Below are 23165 nucleotides of genomic sequence, written 5' to 3'. Positions count from 1 at the left end.
GGCCATTAGGAATAGTAAAGGTTGGAAGAGACCTCTGGAGATCATTGAGTCCAACTCACTGCTACAGAAGCTCCCTTGAGCAGGTTGCACAGGAAAGCATCCAGGCGAGTTTTGACTATTTCCAGAGAAGGAGACTCCACAACCTCTTCAGGCAGCCTGTTCAAGTGCTCTGTTACACTCAAGGTAGAGAAGTACTTCCTCTTGTTGGTATAGAACTTTTGCTCATGGCCCCATTCACTTGACTTCTGCCCTTTAAGTATTTGTAATCACTGATATGATCTCCTTTCAGCTTCTCTTCTCCAGACTGAACAGTCCAAGGTTTCTCAATCTTGTCTCATAAGGGAGGTGATCCAGGACCCCAGTCATCTTTGTGACCTTCTGCTGGACTCTCTCCCCAGTAACTCTCTGACTTTCTCAAACTGAGGAGCCCAGACATGGACACAGTACTCCAGATGTGGCTTCACCAGAGCAGAGGATCGCCTCCCTCAACCTGCTGGCCGCACACTTCTTAATGCACCCCAGGATACCTTTGGCCTTCTGGGCCACAAAGGTGTGCTGCTGGCTCATGGCCAACCTGTTGCCCACCAGGACACTGAGGTTCTCTGCAGAGCTCCTCACCAGCAGCTCAGCCCCTAACCCGTACTGGTACCTGTAGTCATTGCTCTCCAGGTGTAGGACTCTACACTTGCTCTTGTAAAATATCCGAGGTTCCAAACTGCACTGCTTTTCCAGCCAGGCCAATCGTTTGTGTGCAGAGTTTTTCAAGTTTCAAAACCAGCTGCTCATCCCCCAAAACAATTCCTGCTACTGCAAAACATTTAGATGTACCAGTTCTCTTCTATAAAGTGCTGGGAACAGGAAGTGGGCAATGACTGTGCAGCTAAGCAAGTGATGAGATGACGAGACTGCATCACACTGTAGTTTGCAACTGCCTGCAAAAGCCAGCTGTGGCTTGCTTTTTTCCATCAGGCCAGTTACCCATCATTGGATAGTAATGCTGTGTTGAAAGGTGAGGTGGAGTAGCTTGGTGATCTGAGCAAGTCCTCGCCTATGCTCACTTTCTCCGTCACAGCCAACGCCCTTCAGTACAAATACATTTCTATACACAAGCTCCCACACAGGTTTTCCCATGTCCTCCCATGCAATTTCTTGGCCACAGCCCAGAGGCCAGAATGGGTGGAACAGTACAGTACCTTGTAATGGCATTTCTCACATTAGCAGGAGCTGTTCTGATATTTCCTTCTCATATGCTGCAAGTTGAATAGGTTTTACATTAGGACTTCTAAATTTCCATAGGACTGGAAGGGTCTAGGAAGCAGGACTAGCACACTCAAATCCAATTGCTGAATGGAACCGGGATTATGGCATAACCTTCCTTTTTGGCTGTATGATGTCCATTATACCAAAAGCATGAAGCTGGCCTGCTGGCTTAAAGGGGTTCACAGAGACAGGTTACATCACAGCTCTACCTGCAACTGTACTTTCTGGCCCTCCGTGGGCTATTTGGGCCTATTTGTGTTGTTGCTCGTTGGTTTCCATTCACACTTGGTTCCTTCAAACTGGGCTATGTCATAAGCCTAACACCTTATCTGAACTCACTTGCTAGGTGTTAGTATATTAGATCATCTAAGATACCCTTAGTAAAAGCTAAAATTCATGATGATTAGCAGCTTAACAAAGCAAGACTAAATATTTGTCTAGTCTGCACTTGCTAGTAGGAAATAAGAATTATTTTCCAAAAGCAGAGAGAAGAAGCAGATATGGAAAATGAACCAGAGCTTTTCATGGTCTTTTGTAAACTGAGACAGCTTCTTATCTGAAATATCAGCTTGCCTTGCATAGGCTGGGGTACCTTAGTGTTAGTCGGGAGGTGGAGGCAGACAGGTCTCTGCCTGAGGCAGTGTTCCTGTGTGCTTTCATGGGATAGCCCTCCTTGGCAAAGGCACCAACAAGGAGCTCTCTGGGAACATTTGTGAATGCACTAAGTGTTCTGATCAGCATTTAAATGGATGGATATGAGCTGGATTGAATGGCTCCTGCACTGCAATATTTTCATGATCTGGAAAATCTGAGAGTGATATCTCAGCTTTTCTCCTTCAGTAAGTCTTGTCTAAGCAGAAAAAGAGAAATGAGGCAGTCTAACAGGGATTTTCATCAGTCTAGCAGACCAGCACAGCACTAGCAATGAAGTGTGATATGGCTTGTTGGATACCTACAACTACTAGACCACGAATAAGTGCTGAGACACAGAGAAGCTGCACAGACTGTAGGCAACTAGTCCACCTTGCCTATGTACAGACTGCTCAGCTGCTCATCAGCTGCCAACCCCACGTGCAGTGCCCAGACCCATGGGAGAAACAGTGGACACCACAGTGATGACAGCTCTGGATAACTACAACCCCAACCTCCAAAACAGATCAGACAATGATGGGGCATATAAAACGTTTTCCAGACACTCAGTTATCACTGAAGCTATTGAGATAGTAATATTGAGATATTGAGAGGTGTTTCCTCTCAGACAGAATGAAACGAATTCTTACATATTGCATTCTTCTATCCATGTATCAGAATGCCTGATGAAGAGCAGCAGAGACCCCCCAGATGCCTGCAAGGACTCATCTCTTGTTGGTTTTGGTGAGTTTGTCTCCTCAGTGCCTTCAGTGATGTGAACCAGTGTATCCACTAACTGTCTGATATTAAGATAAATCAGAGACCATTAGAGGCTCACAAAGGGAAGCCAACTGGTGAAACCACTTAATCTTTGTGACTAAAGGCTACTTGTGGTTTGGGAACATCAATAACCAAAACAGAAGTCTCTCCAAATCCATAATAGGCACTGTGCTGTTCTCTGGTATGAGAAGAAAGGAATATGTATGAAAGGTTGCACATTCCCATTTAGAATTCTCTTTCTAAGTTCTTTCACAGATCTGAAGAACCAAGGAATACTCAGTTAAAATGGCCCCTTCTTTGAAGATATATTATTGAACTCACTCTATATATTGACCAACTAGTAACATACTCCTTAACTGTCAGCTATTATCATGTGGTCCAAAAGGGCAATTCAGTCACAGATTTGATTTTTTCATGTATTAAACTATGTCCTGAATGAATCTATCAATTTCTGTTCCTATCTTCTTGGAGGTTGAGTGAAGGACAACAAATTGACACTGGATGTACTGCAGACATTTGATACAAGTTTTGTTGTGCTTTATTCTGAACAGTGATTAGGTAAATCAGTACTGAACATATGCAGCAGGCAGTCTTTAGATAGAAATGAAAACTAATTACAATAATTTCATATGGAATTTGGAGACTGGTAATTACAATGTTAATCTCACTCAAGTAAAAGACTTTATTTCTTTCTTGAACCCCAGAGGTTAGTTAAATATGTGGAGCCTTCTTGATGCTGAATCCAGAAGCAATAGAAAATCTATCTGAAGACTGTGGCACTTTCAATATTAATCCAAGTGATATCTATCCTAGAACTGCATACCCTTCTTTTTCTCATATATACAACAGAGTTCCTCTCAGCTGCAGTGAACTGGTCACCCCTGCCATGTCTGAAGGAGAATGAGTGAAAAAATCCCACACAGTAGAGTGCAACCTTCTCAGCCTACAAACTGATGTAGCTGACACTGAAGAGTCTTCTAGACGTTTTATTATTGCCTCTTGTGTCCACACGTGCAGCTGCTGGTTCACAGATGCAAACTCTGCGTTGGTCAGCTGCAGTATTTCACCGTGCCTTAGCAGGGTCCAGCAGGGCACCCTGGATCACCAGACTATAGCCAGGTACAAGAGGAGGGTATAGTCTTCCACATGTCCACATTTTCCCCTTTTATAGACTAGAAATCCACTGAGTATGAGTCTCGAGGGAAAGTATTTTGGATATGAAACAGGAACGCAGCTCTTCCCCCCAGAGCCTTTTCCAGCTCCTGGTCTTTCAAAAACAGGCTTTTTGTTCATTTTGTTTTGGAAAAAGGTGTCACAGAGGAACAAAATTCTTGTGAAAAAGGATGGAATACTTCTTAGTAAAATATCACGTGATCTGCACAGTGGAAATCCTTCAGCTTAATGGGATTAATAAAAGGAAATTAGTTCTGCTGCATATGTAGAGTACACTGTGTTACCCTTCTGATATATGAACCTCTTACAATTCCTTTCAAAGGTGATAGTCAGGACACCAAGCATTACAGGAACACGCATCACCGTAAATGTAATCGTGTTTTTTTCATAATTAATATTCCCTGCTTAAGGGGAACAGAATCTGCCTGAAAGAATCACATTGCGAGTTTTGTTGTGCCTAAACAAAAAGATAAACGGATGGTCAGCTTTAAATTCATCTTTGTGTTGCAGAATCCGATATCCTGGTACCTCTAGAGACTCTCCGCCCTGTTCGTTTACTTCCAAAGAGACTTTATGAATGATCTTCGACAGAACCACACCTTTGGTTTCACACATCTCAGAGAAATCTGATGCACTCTCATCAAAGACATTCGTCATGCCGAGGCTTTCCAGGAGTGGCTTCAGGTCATAATCACCTTCCACACTGAACTTTGGAAGAAATACATTCACTTTGGTGTTGGCCATTATGCTGGGATTGGTCCACTGTAATAACGTCTCAGGGGTGAGTGCCTTTTCCAGCTGAGGACATAAAGAGCAAAGGAAATTAATGTTCAGTTCAGAGAAAGTGGGAACAAAAAGACCATCTCTGAACTCATCACTCCTATCAAACACCAATAAACAAAGTCTAAAAGACAACTTTTGCTTGTAGCATTCAGAGTTAACTTACACTCTCAGTTGTACTGATGTAAAGATTATTTAATCCATACAGTAGACTTCCAGAGAAACTCCATTAAATGTTCACACTCTGATTATTGGTTCTTCACAAGCGTTTGCTACGTAATCATTAGCCTAATGAAGGAATCCAAGGAGGACAGTCTCTACCCAGGCTACACACACCTGTGCACCAACACAGCTGTGCACGGAAAGCATCATCTCAATACTGTTGTTTTTCTCTCACCTTTTCCAGGCCAGTCGTCTCATCTTCAATGTCTTTGGGGAGCAGAATGAGCATGCTGATATGTTTGTTAAGGCATGGAAGTTCAAGGATTGCAACATTTAACTCTTTTACATAACCCAGGCAAAAAGTAGCTTCCAGATTCATCATTTGCACTGGCTTAGTTTCAGTCTGCAAAACACAAGAGGAGACAATCTAGCACTCCTTTGAATTCACAGAGATGAGAGAAGAAATTTTGCAAGCTTGCATGAAAGTGGTACATTGATTACCATCATGGAATTTGTTGGCTTTCTTAAGTAATGATATCAGCTGTAAGACTCTAGTAGTGAAAGCTGTTTGTACTTTAAGGGGAGCAGTTTTCCTCTGTACTTAATACAGTACACTGGGGATGTGCTTTAAAGGAAAATATTACCTGCTGTTGGTGACCCTTAGTGCTTGTTTCACCAACAGCTTCAAACTAGCAACGTAACAAGAAAACTGGCTTAGGTGCTTTTACAACAGCATGGATGTTTTGACAGGGAGTCTAAGAATGCCATATAGTAACAAACATTTCTCACTTTCTCTCATTGAAATTTCCTTAGCACAAAATTGGCAAATATTTATTTGAGTGGAAGCAGTGCTCTATTTTATTTTAGGACATACCTTGTTGACTTTAAAAGGACATTCTTTGATCTCTGCCTCTGGGAACTTCTTCATCCAGTTTGTGACAAAATAAGCTGCGTTAACTAGGAGGATCTGAGTCTGGTCACTTACACTATCCTCATTCAAAATGTTCTCCATTTTGCCTGTGAACATGGTGAAGCTGGTCATTAATACAATAAATTATCAGCAGATGTGTTATTTTCACAGAACATGGAAACACTGTACTGAATTAAAATATTACTGCCCTGCACCTCACAAATAGCAATTTTAATTATGAAGGGAAATTCCAAAACAGAAGCATTTAGTTCCCTAGCTGCAGCTTCATGTTTGAAGTGGAATTTGGGTCAAGACAGATCTTCCAAGTGACATTTTTACTCGGTTTACATAAAACAGAATAAAAAATATGTCTACTACTTTTGTTTGGTACTTTAAAGAAGGTACTGAAACTTCAGTGAAATTCATCAGATAGAACTGAAAAAATATTTCTCGTTTGGAGAGCAAGACTTCGAGGGAGGTTCCTGTTTAGGTTCCACTCACTTTTGGAGTGATACATGAGAACAAAATAACCCAAATAAGAAATATCTCTAACTATCTAATTACAGTTCATAACCAAATAATGCCATGGATTTCAAAAAGAGAACGGAATTCTTTCCCTCACTTAATTTTGTGTCTGTTCAAACACTGTCATAAGATACTGAATTCGGAGTGCTGTGTATTTTAGTCTCCACTCATGCATAAATCACACAAGCAGTGCAAAGTACTTCCCCGAGGCACCTATGTCACCTTGGGCTGGACCAGATGTGACTCAGGCACCCATATTTTTATATTTGTACCACATGAGGGCAATAGGCAGCAACCGACCCTGGAGCTACCTGTGAACAGCATGTACATAAGCTCTGCCTTGGGCACTGCGTACCAGACCTCTACCTGCATACACTGGGCAGGTTCTGCCCAGGAGCCCTGATGGTCACTGAGAGGTGCTTCTTGTGACTTAGTGGCTCAGAGGTACTGCAGGAAAAGTGCAGCCCTATTGCCACAGGAGCGTCTCCAAGTATGAAATACATGTCCACCTGTGGTCAAAATCAGCTGCGCTGCTGAGATGAGCTACTAATTAACAGCTTGAACTTCAGAGTCCAGTACATACCCTCCATTAGAGAACAAGGACAGGATTTGATGTACTGATGTCAGATGTTTGTGAAGCTCCACAGCCAGGAGCTGTCATTCTCCCACACTTTCCCAGTGAAAACAAATGAGATGCTTTGCCAAAGGCTAATGCAAGGTCTGCCTCCAGAAATGCCACAGTAGTAAAGTAAATGATTTAAAGGCATGCTAACGTGGCTAATCCTCATGAATCCAAATAATAGGTGTAGTCCCATTGCTTTCACTATATATTTATTTCTAAAAGCAGTAGTTAGGAGATGTCACGGTATCATGACATGATATCATTCTTCAAAGCGGTAAGCAGCATCCCTGAGGTTAGGCCCTACTCACCGTCAGTGAGCTCTGAGAGAGATTTGTTGATCTTCTGTCGTGTTTCCTCAGTTTTTTCTTTGAACTCCACTAGTTCCAGCTCCGATGGAAAAGGCCTCTTTGTGGAGTTAACAAAGTCCTGAAAGACACGAGGTACCAAAGCTAACCTCCCGTAAATGCTCTTCACTAGATGACTCTTTACATGGCCTACAACATCAGTATCCCAAGCTTCATTACGGTGTAGGCAGAGAGTATATTACAAAGGACAGCTAATAAGTAACAGCAGGTGACAGCCAGGATACACGGCCGCATTCAGCAGATTGCTCCCCAGACTGTCCTCAATCCAGTTACACTAGCTGCTGAAGTAGCTTTGGTGTTACAGGAGTGAACACACTGCCCAAGTTTGAAAGGACAAAGCAGCCTTCAGTCTGGACCTGGGCAAAAGAAAGGGATGAGACAAAGTCCACAGGCTGCTCACAGAGTGCCTGTCCTTGTCAGATGACATGCCCACTGTGGATGGGACCAAAGAGCAGGCAACCTAATTATAACACCATTTGTGCAGGTTGTGAGTCTTCTGAAATATTGCTTCTAGGCTGAAGTTGCCCTTGCTTGGGGTCCTATTCAAAAGCAACTCTAATAAATCAAACACAACATTTTTCTCAGTTGTTTGCAAGGTCCTTAAGTTTCATGGCCAAACAACACCTTCCTCACTTGTATTGTTTGAATAACCAGGCTTGTGCCTCCTCAGTTAAATTAAGAAAACTACTCTTTATGTAGTAATTACTTGGGTGTGTGGACTAGACACACACTTGCACCACCATCTTTATTTAAAATCCTTCCCAGTCATACTTACATTGCAAAGCCCTTGATGTGGCATAGAAGTAACACTGTATTCAAAACCTACTGGGTCTACTGACCTAAAACATATTAATGAAAGAACTGCAACTGTAGCAGTGGCTGCATTGCTTGGGGTCAAGCAGAACAATCATCCTCCTACAAACTTTTATTATGCTGTTCATCATTTGAGTCTAGTCAAGTAAAAGGAGATAGTGAGAGAATGTATTTTGAATAACATTGAAGTCTGGTTGATCAAGCAATTCAAGCACGTTTCTGCAGTACTTACTGTGGTAGGACTGAGAGACTTGTCTACAAAGAGCCGCTTGACCATTTTCAGTGCAAAGAAAGAGGTGAGTTTGGAAACATCTGCAGTTACCGTTTGAAACCCAAAAGAAACATCTTTGACGTCTTGTAAATGGAGCACCTGATAATGAACATAATAAAAAACTGATCAGCTTTCTTTTTATCACCTAAAAATTCAGAGAATCATGGTATCATTAAGGTTGGAAATGACCTCTAGGATGATCTATTCCAATCCATCACCACCATGCCCACCAAACCACATCCCTCAGTGCCACATGTACACATTTCTCCAACAGCTTCCTGGGCAGCCTGTTCCAATGCCTCACTGCTCTTTCAGAAAATAAATTTTCCTAATATCCAAACTGAACCTCCCCTGGTGCAACTTGGGGCATTGATCTCTCATCCTATTAATGCTACCTGGGAGAAGAAGCCAGCCCCAACCTCACCACAACCTTCTCTCAGGCAGTTGTAAAGAGTGATAAAGTCTCCTCTGAGATTCTTCTTCTCCAGGCTGAACTGATCCCAATTCCCTCAGCTGCTCTGCTGTAAGACCAGTGCTCCAGTCCCTTCACAGCTTTGTTGTCCTCTGGACGTGCTCCAGGCCTAACAACTTGGCAATAAATAATGTTTGTTTGTGACCAGAGCTTTGACTTTTTGTATTTAAGCTAACAACACAACCTCTCACTCTTATTTATTACTAAAAAAAACTCATTTATTTGACATCCCCACATAAATCTAAAGACTTGATTCTATCAAAACTTCAACCAAAAGTGTTTCCTTCCTATGAGCAGTCCAAAGAATCCCATAGAGCTGTTAATACTAGTAATGTGATCTAGTGAAATACAAATCTGCGGTGCGGAGTCATGTTTTCATCAAACTCACATTCTTGTCCAAAAATCTGGAGTTTAGAGTTTAGAAGCCAGATAAATAAATGTTCCAGCTAGTTTCCTTTCTGCAAATGGGCAACTTCTTTGAAAACTGCTTACCAGATGGCAAGGTTTGCTGATTACTGACACATGCCGTTGTGTGGTATTTCAGCAGAAATCAATCAGATAACTAGGTGAGCTTTGGTAGACAGAATGTAAGCTAGAGGTACGGCTGCTGACCCACCTCCCAACTCCTGGGAATCACATGCCCAGTTCAGGATGTTCTAACATGACCTTAAACTCTCTGCTTTTAGGTGCCTCTCTGTTGCGAGATCTTTGAGAGTGCATGTTCCATTAAAAACATCCTGCCCAGCCCTTATCATCTTTCCCAGTCAGCATTAGTGACCTTTTCCCTTTCAGCCTCACTCCTGCTCTTTCTCCCTGAACACACCATGTCTTTACAGACACAGTAAATTACCTCTTGAGAAATGTGAAATGTAAGTGCACTTGTGTAACAGAACTCTATTTGTGGATGTGGATGTTCACTTACTATGGGACAGTTCAATGCAAATTGCAGGCACAAGTGAAAGTGAAATTAAGCATGGGATAATATTTTAAGTTTTTCCATTGGAAAGACAGTGCTTGAATTTTGAAATGGTGAGGAAGCTTTGGGGTGTCATTTAAACTAGAAATAAGATCTAAAAAACATTATTATATCTTTTTTTTAAATAATCCCATTTGGGAAAACACCCAGCAGGCCTTTGTGGGTGTATCACTTTGTTCCTGTGTAGATAGGCTCATTGCAATCTGTAGGATGAGTGGAGGCAGTGTGCCATCAGGGAAACCAAAGGTACAGGGAGGAACTGCTAAAGGAAGCAAAATGTATTCAAATAAGTGGAATGCCCCTGAGACCCAGGTGATAATCAGCATATAAATGCAGGCTGAATTTGCTTCTCATTCACCTCTGGGTAACTGCAGAGACTGTGGGCACTGGAATAAAAAGAGGCTGTGTAAATCCTGCCTCTCACAGAGGCAGTCGTGCAACCTTTCCACACCACAGAATGACCTCAATACACTCATTGCACCATCACCATGATGCTGCTTTGTGGTGCTGTAAAACCCTTGAGCATCTAGTGCTGTTTGCAAGGCAAACTACTATTCAAGCTGCGCTGCCTCCTACTGCGTTATCTTTCTCTTAGCTGTATGGCAGGAGAAAGGGGAAATGGCAGAGAGAACAGCTAAAATCACTTGGTAATGGCAAAATTATTTCCAGTCCTGTTAAGCTTAGGCAGTCCTGAATAACCACAAAACAATTATCCAGAAAATGCAGTGACTTCAGCAGTGGCCTTCAGCCATAGTCAGCACTGCTGAAAGGAGCCAGCGCTTTAATGCAATTGCTGAGGACTCTGCCATGTCCCCATCCACCCTGTAAATGCTTGAGAAAGCTTTTTTCCGTGTGCCAGTGATTTTCAGCCTCCTTGGTTGTGTGGAGCCATGGAGTGTGGAAACATTCTGGAATTTTGGATGGATAGTTTCTATCTGGTTGAAAAGGGAACCAGCACTCCTGTACAGTATTAACAAGAATAAATAGGAAAGCCACCTCTGATAGCCACATAATTTTGCAGCTACAGAGAAGGATGCTGGCAGCTCACCTTTTTCATTTGGTCTGCAGTGTCACCCTTTGTAGCTTTATATGCCAGAGCCAAAGACGTGGAGGTACACAGTGGGGCGAAGACAATATTGGCAGTTTTGTCCTTCTCGCATAGCTTTTTGAACATATCAACAGCAAAGGCAGTGTTTGCTAGTTGCAGAGCATCCATTGTCATTCTGTAACAGAAAAGGATAAAGAGAGATGATCCACAGAGTGAGCTCCTGTTGCAGCAGGGCTGGCAGGTCACTGATTTCCATGCTGAAGGAGGCTGGACACCAGTATGGGGACGGTGCAGCTTGAGATCACAGTGGGAGGCAAAAAAAGCCTGACCAATCCTGTCCAGTCTCAGACACCATCAGCAGCTCTTGAGGAGAATCTCATCCATGCCCAACCAAGGTAACGTGAATGGCTCAGTAAAAGCCCTTACCTTCAAGTGCCAGCTGGCAATTCTGCGTGCTGTACGGAGCCAGTATTACCAGATGTACGTGGAGAATCTGGGTTGGTCAGGGTGACCCACACATATCGAGTCACATTGGATAACATATGGATTTAATCTGTTTTTAATCGATACTCATCAAATATGCCAACTTATAAGGCACTTGGCCTATGCTTTGGGCCCTTCTAGTGCTTTCATAGGCCTTTAGAAGTCTCACAGTCTTTCCTGTCTCTTGCTTCATGTCTAGTTGTTCATTAAAACTTTAGCTGTGGCACATCCTCTCTCTAAGGGGTGATTCCCTGTTCTCCCTACCCTTGCTAGAAGTCTCCAGAAAGCTGTCTGGTCCTGTAGGTTGAGATCATCCTAGAAACTCTAAGTACTTAGCCTCCTACATAAATACTGCTGTGTGCCCATTCATCACTCACAATGATGACTGGGAATATTTTCCTAGCAGTTCAGAGTGACTGCAATGCCGCAGGGCTGTTGGCTGATGCATGCAGTCAGGAATGGAAAAAGTGGTGCCAAGCGACAGATGTTCTGGACCGTGTTCTGGGAATGCCACGGAATATTCTGGTCTTCCAGACTGCTTTCATAGATCTAAAACTGCACTTTGGTGTAATTCCATTTGTGTAGATTAAAGGCAACAAGGGTAAACCACACAATTCAGTCAATATCATGTTGAGCTGAAGAGCAGCACGGATATGGAAGATGTGGCACAGTGAGTTTGACGCTCTTCTACCTCAAAATCACGTGTCCCTAAAGAAAGGGAAAGGCAGTCTGATGAATTGGTGCTCAACAGTTCTGTCTATTGAAAGAGACAGAAAGGAAAAGGAAAAGATGAATACTGCAAGGGACTTCAAAAGAGCAAAGATTTCAAACAGAACCCAAAAAAATTCTTTAACATGTGCTCTCCCCAGGAAAAAAAAAAAAAAAAAGACAAAATATTGGAATTTATCTGGCATGGAGAGGTGATTTTAAAGTTCTATTCTTATCCAGACATCTATTTACAATACATTTCAGGCTGTGACACAGAACATGCAGCAGGAAAGTTGGCTATTTGTTTGAAGCATTACCTTGGTAAGAGGTTTGCTGATCTTCCAAGAAGCACCTGAAGGACAGGGATTTCTCTCAAATGACTACTAAATGCTGCAGTCTTAAACATTTACCTTGTTCATACCTTTTGCATCCTAGATTGAATCAGGTGAGTAAAGATCTCACCAGATGAGAGCAGTTAGGTAAGTCAAGACAGAAATGGGAAGCCTGCTTCTGACCACTCACTCTCATCCCTGCATTCAAGAGCATGTGTGCTACTGTCCAAACTTTGCTGAATATCAGACTCCACTGTATAGAGATGCTGTGGCTGTTTTGGTGCTTGAGAGTAGAGATTTCCAAAATAATCTGTGGTATTTATACATTTTTATAGGAATAACAGAACAGGGGAGTATTTATGTCTGCAACACAGCAGAGAAAACTTTGATTTCCATGTAAGACCTGTAGAAAAGGCCTTCATGTCTTTGTTTTCATTAACTTACATATGTATGTATTCCATATACTTAATAAGGCACCTGGCTTAATTTTAGCTAAAAGACGCTGTACAAAAGGTTACTGAAATGTATTGCACAGTCTAATTAAGTGGAAAAGGATACTGGCATAAAATGAAGGCTTTTAAAATCCAAATTTGAAGAACACTTACCTACCAGTGTCCTCTCACACAGTGCTCTGATTGTTGGTATTAGCAACAAAGTATTTCCTAATTGCCTCCCAATTGCAAAGGAAGCAATTTATCTTGAGGAGGGAAAAAAATAAAATACACAGCACTGGAGAAAGTCATCCCCAAATAAAAATGAAGAGGAGGATGTTTACAACACGTAGAGGACTCCTGTAAGACACTTTTCAAGCACAATGGGTCTGTCCATCTCCCCTGACACTGGCAGTGTCCCAAGGTGCTTGGTAACAAAGATTACCCTGGGAGATCCTGTTTTGTAGTGTCAGCAGCAATCAAGATGGTGTCAGAGTGAGGTTTGGGAAATGTTCTCAGAGTTTTTTCTGGGGGTAAAAGTGAGAACTCAGTGCCAGTCAGCGTTACAGGCATCTGTGTCATTCCTGTGGTCACAACTTCTCACATATAAAAGCAACTAATTACCAGAAAAGTCAAGCTTGCTAGAAATGATGGACCCTGCATACGTCAAAGAAGAGAGCTTTGGGCAAAACAGTGGCAAAGGCAGTAAAAACGAATATGAAGATCTGGGACTGCTGTGGAGGGAGTCGCTTGGAACAACAGAATAAAGAAGCATATGTGAAATCATCCTTTAAAGTGCCCTTCTGCACTTGCTCGACACAGGCATGCACTTCTGTGCACCTTACATAAACTGCTCTGAACAGGATGCCTGCCTTATTTTTCCCTTTGAACTCATTCTCTTTAAGGGCACTTTAAGGAGCACACAATCTATATGCATACTTTCTCTGTCTCAAGTAAAAATTTAAGAAATGGGCAAGTACCAGCTTCCCAGGTATTTCTCACTGAGGAGACTGTGGAAAATTATCCAAGGAACCAAGAATGTGTCATTCAACATCTGCCATTCTCAGGAAGATAAATATGCATAATCTCATAATGCCAGAATGATGTGTGCAGTTTACCTGAAAAAAATATTTCATTTGCTAGTGGAGTAAAATATCCCTCTTTAGTTATGGTTGGCCTGATGATATTTTCAATTCCAATCTTCCTTACAGACTAAGAAACGATATGAAATCATAATAACTTCAAAGCATTTCATGTTCCTTTCTGACTTCATGCCAGAAATGCAATCCTGCCTTTCTAACATCAGCATTTTCAGCTACATTGGCAAATGACCTGCAGTGATATTAAAATGTGCATGTGCTACCTGCGTTTCACTCTCCTGGGTGGCAAAAGATTCAGAGTAAGGAAATTAATTGTGAACTTTTGCAATATTAAATGACACCCTTCTAGCTTACACCAGTGAAATTCTGCACAGAAATTCTTTTTCTGGTACCATTCAAGGTGGATCATTTTCTGCAAGGTTCTGTGTTCCCCTTCAGTGAGGATACCTGGAGGTACTTCATGGTGAACCTTTTACAGACCTTCTGTTCACTCAGTAACTGCTGACATTTCTCAGTGCCTTTGTTACGCCAAGAGAATCTATTCCTGGTAATGGCAAGGCTTATCACTCTTACCATTTCTTTCTTTTAGTGCTACTACTGATATAATGCACATTCAGAGGATTTTGTGGGAGAAAAAAACCCTTCAGTTTCACCCTGCTGTTTCAATAAGGGCTGGATAGCAAAGAACAATCTCTATCTCACCATCTTTTTTAACTGCATCTGGTCAGTCTTCTTTTTTAATGCTCCATTTATTAATGGCATATGACACATAGGAGCTCATGGCATTCATATGCTTGAAAGGAATTTACTGCATGAAATATTACAAAATCTTGAACCTCTTTAAAGCCCTGAGCACCCCAAGCTGTGTCAGTGACCCCACTACAGCAGGTTCTGGCTGAGTGAGAAGGGCTGAGGCCCCCCTCAAGACAGAAGCCCATTAGGTGCCCATGAGCGATCCCAGAAACCAGACACGGCTCCTGAATCAGTAATCACAGGAAACTCTCACACAGGGAGGAGTCAACAAAGTTGGAAATGAGATTTCAAGAAGGGCTGTTTGGATACTGGCTGAGTCCCTGCTTTCCCAGGAGAGCAGCAAGTCAGCATTCTGAGAGGCCCGCGGCACAGTGGCACCTTCTATGCACAAGCAGCCTGTGATCCACCCAGCTTTGTTTAAAGCTGTGATGGGGCCACAGAGTTCAAGAAACACGTTCAGATACAGGAGGAAGCTGAGAGGCTCTAGAATCTGTTCAGAAAAAAATAATGTAAAGGAGCTTAGTAGCATAAGACTCTATTTTTGCTTTGTCACTCTTGAATGCAACCAACAAATAAGGCTTTGCTTACTGTTTGCTTACTAAGTGAAAAGCTAAAGGTAGCTTATCTTCTAAAAATTAATCAGAAGAACAGCAACATTTCTGCGGAAACCTGACAAGTCACGTCAGCTGAATGGTAAGAATCATCTGATAAAGCAGAGCAAGCATTTATTTCATTCTTGCCTTTGCTAAAGAGCCCTGAGGAGAGCACCTGGGGCAGACAGGGTGGTGGCCATCCAAGCTGGACTGGTAGTGGGACTGTGCACCAGGGCTACAGCTCAGGAGCTGTGAAAGAACACCCCGCAGTCATTTCAGTTTAGACAAATGATATGAAAGAATACTTATTCACAAGTAGGGCATTCCCCCTCCAAAGTAGCTCATTTGACATGACCTTACTGGAGCTCTTGCTCGGATAACACAAAATATAAAGGAACAAAACTCTTGTGAGCCTCTTCTTCCTACTTCTACACAAATGGCAGCTCTCCACCAGGCAGGCTACACACCATGACAAATACATGATCTCCTCCAAACAGATGTTTCTCTGAGGAACGCACAATATCAGACTGATGCTTTACTTTAGCGAGATCAGGGTGTTCATCAGGTTGTGGAAAAAGCACCATCAGCAACACAACTGAGACAGTCACGCCAGGAATTAGAGAGTCTCAAGAATATGCTTTATTGTGCCTCGTAGTCAGTGAATTTTTCCAACTGGATGAGCACACTGAAGATAAAGTAGGCAATTAGCAGACTTAAGTACTTGTCCTTTGAACAAGCAAGGCTTAGACAAAGCAAAGAGAGCAAAGCACACAAAACCCGTGCAGAAAACAAGAAGAATATTCTTTTGTAAACTTCTAAAACAGTCTACACCTACCTAGAGATATGGAGCACTTTCATGGCATCATATACAGCCTGTTTTTCTGATTCAGGAAAAGCCATTTGGAACAGCCAACAGGTAGTCTAAATATTCTAATAATTCCTTCACAGTCTCACCTGACAGACCCCACTGACCGTTTGCAATGAATTGTTTCAAGGAATGTAGACAGACAAACACAGCAATGCTGGGACAGAACCAAAATGTAGTTTAAGCAGGCTTTTTTCCACCCTTAATTTCATATGCTGTCTTTTCATACGAGCTTCCTTATCCTGCTCATTCTCTGCGATTACATTTCACGTCGGAGATTTTATAACTATTAGTTAGGCATCAAAGTATCAGAAGAAGAAAAAATGTTGTACTTACTTTGCAAGGGTATAATCCTGGTAAATGAATCAATGAAATGGGTCCGACACGAAGAACTAGAGACCTGTGGCGAAACCTTGCTGAGCAGAAGAGTCTGTTAGCTTGCCTTGCTCATTGACACCACTCCCACTTTCCCAGCCCTAATTACGCACACACTCTCGCTTTTTTTTTCTTGCTTTTTTTTTTTTTTTCCCCTTAATCATTCTTCAAGCAGCTCCTGAACTGGAGGAGCAGTATGAGTCACACCAGAGTTGTCTTTGTCTGCCCAGCTACTGAACACAACAACATGCTCCAGCAGGAAACAGCAGCCTCGGCACAGTTGCCTGCAGCAAGTGCCCTACAAAAGGCACCAGACAAGAGGGAGCAAAGACTCTGAAAGAGAAGGTACTGGAGTGAAGGGGCAATTGAAGGACTTTCTGAGCAAAACCAGTGCTCCAAGGTACATTGGAATTGCTGCGATTTGTAAAGACTTGTAATTGTGAAGAAGACACACAGGAAGGCAACCAAAACGTGTGATGGCAATCCAGTACTTTGCGTCTGTGTACGCATTAAGGTAATGTCTCAATGTTGTCTTTGTGAGGGTTGTGTGTTGTGCTTGGTTGCCTCAAAAGCCCAAGGCCACAGTGGAGCTCATGCTCAAAGAGCATGCCCATCTTTTTGCTCTCAAGCAGGAGATTTCAGCTGGAAGGGAGGAGAAAGCCACAGCTCCTTTCCAGCATCTCAAGAATGGGAACCACTGGATTCAGGCCTCAGTGACCACATGATTATTGATGAATCCAATGGAGAGGGGAGAAGCAAGGGAGAGGGAGAGGTGATAGTGCAGCCTGACAATCCCATTTGATTTGAAAAATGCATGCAGTTCTTAGCAAGGAAAAGTAGCCTACCCTGCTCCACGCTGCTTCTCCCACCACAGACTCCAGCTGCCCACCACACTAACAAGGACTTCCTGGAGTCCACGTCAACTTTCATGAGGAAAGTGCCACCCACAAACACTGCTCCTGTCCACATCTCACTCACCCCAGGTGTCCCTGTATGCCCTTAGACTACTGATGTGCTACAAAAAAAGTAAACACAGTATTACTGAGCTTGCTTTCAAGATTGCTGTGCTGGCAAATGGAAATGCTAGGAAACCAGAGTGTGTGTCTCCTCTGACATGATGCCTTCTTGGTGGCAGTGGCAACTGAGGAGTTGTTATCTCCTTCTGGAATTACATTCCTGTTTTGTTTTGAGTGCAAATCTGAGGTTTGCAATGGACGAGCACTGGAGCTTGGCCTCCCAATTCATCTTCCTCAGTCTGACTGTTTGACAGCTAACTGCATCAGCTTGTGCATCTCCTGCATTTACCTGTCACTGAATTAGTCTTGTTTGGTTTGTCCTCCAAGAATTTTCAACACACGTCTATTGCAACCTATATTTTAATCAAGTTTGAAAAGATAATAGAATCAAGAACAGGATTTTTCTTTACCCGGAAAAAAAAAAATCAAAGCTGTTCTGAAGCTTCCTGTGAGTTGGACACCTCCTGTCATGATGTTGTCTCAGGAAAAAAGATTCCAGAGAGACAAAGCAACATAGGGACAAGGGATGTGCAAAGTGAAACGCCGTCATTATTACAGTCCAAAGTTTCATAACACAGACAAGCCACACTCTTCTAAAAAAGCAACAGGGGACCTTTGATCTTCCTTTTCCAGGTCACCAACATTTTCAGGTGATCAGCAGCCCAAGGGGAAACACAAGCAAAGGCCTTGCTGGGCACCAGAGCACAGCAGCCATGCCCATGTGCCACCACCTGGCTCTGCGGTGTGCAGGAGGGGCGCAGCCGCCGCTGACACTCCTGTCATTCCGTCTGCTTTCAGCCCCAGATCTCGGCTCACCCTGCCACTCCTGCAGGGCGTTGTTCCTACAGGCTGCTGAGTGGAAAAGACGAACAGCTTCCCTCCTCCCAGCCCTGGACTGGCTTGTTTGCAGCAAGGAACGCTCCTGCTGCTTAACACAGTGCTATGAAGTAGTTCAGCTCCTTCATGGACTCCAAGCGACTGCTGTTGTCTTTTTTTCTTGTTTTATTTCCCTAATGCATTGACGCTCAGCACGTCTGATTGCAGATTTTGTGCTTTGGAGACCACACAGGAAATTGACTACAAGTGGGACGGAATAATGAGCAGAATAAACTGGGGCGTTTTTATTATGCTGCCAGTAACAAAGGGTGCAACCCCTTTTCACCTAGCTACAGCTTTTACAGCAAGCCTGAGACCGTAGAGGGAGCAAATAACAGGTTGTTTGCATGCCTTTATTTCAATACGACAACCTGCTTCCTCAGCACAATTAGAAAAAACAAAGGGTAAAATCACAGTGTCTGTAAGTTGGCCTACACAACTGAAGTACAATAGCACTCAGAATAATCAAGTGTCATTCTATGATTGTATTGAGAGAAACACAAGGCAAACTGACCTCTCTTTTTTTCCTCTTTCTTTCCAAGGCACTGAGATGCATGAGGGATGGTGTCACATAGCAACACGCTGCTTCAACATGTACAGCAGGAATTCAGGCTTCTGCAGACATGTCTGCTGACACAGAAGTGTTCCTCACCAGTGAATATTTCTAGTAACAGACAGGATATTAATTGTATTCATTTATTTTACTAAGCCTGTTCTTGTATGGGGTATACATCTCATCAGGAAAAAATAATAATAATAATAAAACAACTCTGAAATAATAGGCGACCAAACAGCTGCCAGCTTTCAGTGAGAACAAAGCCTTTAACCTGGAGAATAGGACAGGTCATTTGGCATCTGTCCTTTTCCCTAAAGACACTGCTCCCAGCTCTTAGCACTGGGCACAACTGGCCTTGGTACAACACAGATAAATCAGATGCAGAGAAACAGTGCTTTGAATTAATTACTTCCAACTGAAGCATCTGTAATCCAGTCCTTCCAGGAAGAAAATATTGTGAACCCCCACACATGTGCACTGTGGTTCAGAGCACCTTCTCACAAGGACAGGGACAGCACTGTTCTGCCTTCATCCCTAGTGCCCATAGTGACTGCACCAGGTTCCTTTTGCCAGACTGTGGCTAGGGCTCAGAACAACCTGAATGATGCTTGTCTCAGAAAAAAAAACAAAAAACAAAAAACAACACATTTAGGTTTGTCACCTTTCCTCAATAATTTTTTTTAATTCAGAGTTACTTTCAAACCTTTGTTTGCCCTCAAGTTTCAAGCCCTGATGTGCTTCCTTCTAGTCCTGTTTATGTGAACAGAGTTGCCTTATTAAAAGCATATTGCCATTGCAGTGCATTTATTGAGGATGCTTCCTCTACACAGCCACATTACACTGTGCTCAATTATAGCTCTGGGGAGAACGCTGACCAGTGAACTACCAGCACCACAACAATCCATTAGTTAGCTCCTAGCTGAGAGTAGGCGTGATTTCAAATGATCAGGGGCTCACCTATCAAAGGAAAACCTGCACGGGGGTAGGATTGCTCACGTAAGCAATGTGGAAACTTTGAAGGGCGAGTAGATCACATGGGCAGAAGTGCTTTTCCCACGAGTAGCAGAGACCAAGCAGACCTCTCCCTCTGGCACTGAACTGGTTACAGGCTGCAGCATTAGCAGCTGACATGTCCAGGGATTACACGGCCTTTGCTGCTCACACACAGCTTCCCTTCCAGCTCTGGGTTTGCATTATGCCCTTGAGTGCCTCCTTACTATGTGCTGAGGAAGGAGGTGTGAGAATTGGGGATTTCTTTCCCTTCTTGCTTTTATCCAGTGTCATCAGTAGATGAGTCACTTTCTCCTGTAATCCAGGGAGTTATGAAGTGTCTGGGTGATTAATGTGCATGAGGGCACACACCTTCCCAGAGTTCTTCAGCACAGTTTCACAGCATGAATATATGCATATTAAAAGACAATAAAAGCGTAGAGTCAGTATTTGCTGAAATAAAGACACTGGAAATGGGCCTGCCTCCATGGTCTGAACTTTCTCCATCTGTGTGTTTTCAGGGAAGGACAGAGCTTTGCTTGTCCCCGAATGCAGCTAAAAAGAAGAACATGTTAATTCTTGCTTCTTCAGTTGGTATTTGGCAGATCTGCTAAGGGCAACAAAATCAGTGTGCATTTTTACGCATTACTTGAAGTAAAATGCCCTACACTGTCGCTGTCTCCTCAGTCATTTTAAAAAGTTATACCTGCAAACCCATCTTGACATCCAGATGTAAATCTTAACAAATAATGGCCCTGAACCTCAGCTAATGTAAACTGATTAGCACCCGTGAAAGCAAGTGAGCTATTCCCACATTCAGCAGCTGATTCAGCTCGTATCACCACTAACCCAGTGCCCCTACATCTGTGTAAAAAAACCACATAGAACATATTAGCCCATAAAAAGGAAAAGTATGAAAAATTGTGAATGATTAAAAAAAAACCCAAACCTGTATTTAACAAAAGAGAGTGCTAAGAGTTGATAACAGAATGCTTCTTTTTCTCTTTCCCACTACATTTACCCAGGTAATATGTAACCTACTGAAAAATAGCTTTCTTCATTCTTCTGAGATCTGCATGCAAATTCCAGTGAGTTAATAAACTCCACAATAACATTAACATTTATGTAACAGGCATAAGCAACCTGGAAAGCTGCAATTAGGTCCATAGGAACTTGTGACAATGCAAATACCCTTCCATCTTTCCTTCTTGGGTCAAGATTAAAGCCCACTGCAAAGGTGGCTACTAAATTCAATGGGTTGTGGAAAAAACACAGAAACAGGCTTGTTACTGAGACAAATATTGGAAAATGTGGACAAAATGTTGTACACGTAGAAGAATTATAGACAGTTTATGGTGGAATAATAGGCTGGCTCAACGAGCTTCCTGCTAAAGATGAAAATTACTCTGATAAGAGTGGGTAGGATGAAGAGAAAGATAAATGACTTCCTATGCAGTTTCTGCTACTTTCCACACAAGACCTAATTAGAAGGCTTTGGATTAAGAAGGAGGAAACTAAGAGGAAAATGCTAACCTAGAAATCTGGTGCAGATCCAATCACAGCAGCTACAGTCAGCTACTCCTGGTACAACTGCTGGACTTTGGCTCTTGAGGGACTTTCTGTTCTTGCATGAGAGGTTCCACAGCAAATTTCTTACCACTGTGGGGCTCACCCCCTGGTACAATGCCATTGTATCTTCTGCAGTGTGGAAAGAAGGAATGTACTGTTTGGAGGACATCTTGGATGGCCCCATTTTCTCGTACCTTCCCATGAATTAAAGAACAGTGAGAGTGATGCATTTCAGTCTTCTGCAGTTCTAAGGCAGGCAGAAGGCATGCTTAAACTCCTATTGCTTAAAATACCACTTAGAAGAAAATAACTATGCAAACCATATTTCAGGAAAACAAAATAGTTGGAGGAGGTGCAGTATCACCTACTCCCAGCTCTGTTCCCTTCACGTCTCCAATTCAGACCACGCAGCGTGCAGTTAATTGTGAACACTGCTCTCTACAATCACACAGTAATAAACAAGACTTTGAATCTACCATGAGAATAGAGAAAGTCAGCTGGAAGCATCAGAGGATGCTAAGCAAGTCAGTTTCGAAACTTACCCAGGTGGTCTGTCTCTTTGTTTTGCAGTTCGGTTATTCTATAGTGTAACGGAATGGCAAAAGTTATTCCTCTATCATTTGTCTAGAAGGATCTGGTAATGCTCCTAAAACCACCTACATGAACAGAATCACTTTTCTGCTCCTCACTGTCTAACTCAAAAATTTTCATTTCCAGTACTCTGATGAGAGCAAAAAGCAATGTTCGCTTTTCTTCGTACAGAGGAGGAGAAATTCCATAAAGAAAATCTGGGTCTATTCACAGACTGGTATATCTTCAAGACTCCTGCACAAGCTACAGCAATCATTTAGCTTGAACCCTTCATAACATAGACTGTAGAACCCAAAGTACCGATTTAATAGGGCTCATAATCTTTGAATTACAGCACACATTTTTGGTGTTTTTAATATCAGACTAATATGAAGTCTATAGAGAGGGTGACATCACAGCTCACTCAATGAAATCAAACAAAACAGTAATTATTGGTGGCCTGGAGCTGGTACTATGAGAGGAAATTAGCCGAGCCCTGATGATTGGATTATTACAAGAGTAACATAAGTTCCTTTTTCTGTTTGTTGAAGCCTTTGCACGTTTTGTTAGTGCTGTCACGAGTCCCCATTTGTGGTGATGGAAATAAAGTTGTGATTCTACGCCATAGCTCAGGACTGGAAGAGGGAAGAAGCAGCATAGGTAGGGACAGCAATAGCAACAGCCTTGTCAATAAAACAGAGACTTTTTCTACTTGTTTTGTTTTTTTTTTTTAATTTATGTTTATTTTCTTGCAGCGTCTGAGCCATGGACTCAGACGTATGGATGATCCAAATCATTTGTTGCATGTTCTAATATCCCTTAAATGCATTGCCAAGTTTTCTCTGGAATCTTTCCTATCCCCTCTAAACGTCAACAAAACATCCGGCAAAGTCACTCCAGTCTACTCCTTAACCGCGCATGCAGGCGCTTCTCCAATGAGATTCATGAGTCGTTCGCAGCCACGTGCTCGTCTTCCAATTAGATTGGCATCGTGTGGCGATCACGCAGCTCACTCGACTTTGGTCTCGCTTGGAGGCGTCCTTTGTCCTCGCCATTCCTTTCCCATGCTGTTATCTTGTTTTGCAGCTTGTGCTCTAAATATTCTTCCCTGAATCCCCACATTTCCTCTGCAAGCAGCAGGCCGAGAAGTAGATGTCGTCC

The 23165-nt window shown here is 42.6% G+C and overlaps 1 protein-coding gene and 1 long non-coding RNA gene across 2 annotated transcripts; one reads left to right on the top strand and one right to left on the bottom strand.

The window, feature by feature from the left end:
• Positions 1-3: 3 nt before the first annotated feature.
• On the top strand, positions 4-4465 carry LOC125690987 (uncharacterized). The gene is made up of 3 exons (XR_007375864.1): positions 4-550; positions 2569-2634; positions 4354-4465. It is a non-coding gene; the product is annotated as an uncharacterized LOC125690987 (long non-coding RNA).
• SERPINB5 (serpin family B member 5) lies at positions 3227-16471 on the bottom strand. The gene is made up of 7 exons (XM_048939820.1): positions 16389-16471; positions 10788-10962; positions 8253-8390; positions 7151-7268; positions 5660-5802; positions 5021-5188; positions 3227-4641 (listed from the first exon to the last, which is right to left on the bottom strand). The coding sequence occupies exons 2-7, from the start codon at positions 10959-10961 to the stop codon at positions 4249-4251; spliced, it is 1134 nt and encodes a 377-aa protein (XP_048795777.1). The 5' UTR covers position 10962; positions 16389-16471; the 3' UTR covers positions 3227-4248.
• Positions 16472-23165: the final 6694 nt, after the last annotated feature.

Source organism: Lagopus muta, chromosome 3 (genome assembly GCF_023343835.1).
Source record: "Lagopus muta isolate bLagMut1 chromosome 3, bLagMut1 primary, whole genome shotgun sequence".
In the NCBI taxonomy this organism is placed as follows: domain Eukaryota; kingdom Metazoa; phylum Chordata; class Aves; order Galliformes; family Phasianidae; genus Lagopus; species Lagopus muta.
This window is presented reverse-complemented; position numbering and strand designations above follow the sequence as displayed.

Bases quoted from the DNA above. Each gene is read 5' to 3' on its own strand.
- SERPINB5 (XM_048939820.1), bottom strand. From the start codon at position 10,961: ATGACAATGGATGCTCTGCAACTAGCAAACACTGCCTTTGCTGTTGAT. The intron at 7,269-8,252 runs GTAAGTACTGCA...CGTGTCTTTCAG, and splicing joins AGTCTCTCAGTCCTACCACA to GACTTTGTTAACTCCACAAA. The intron at 4,642-5,020 runs GTGAGAGAAAAA...TTATGTCCTCAG, and splicing joins AGACGACTGGCCTGGAAAAG to CTGGAAAAGGCACTCACCCC.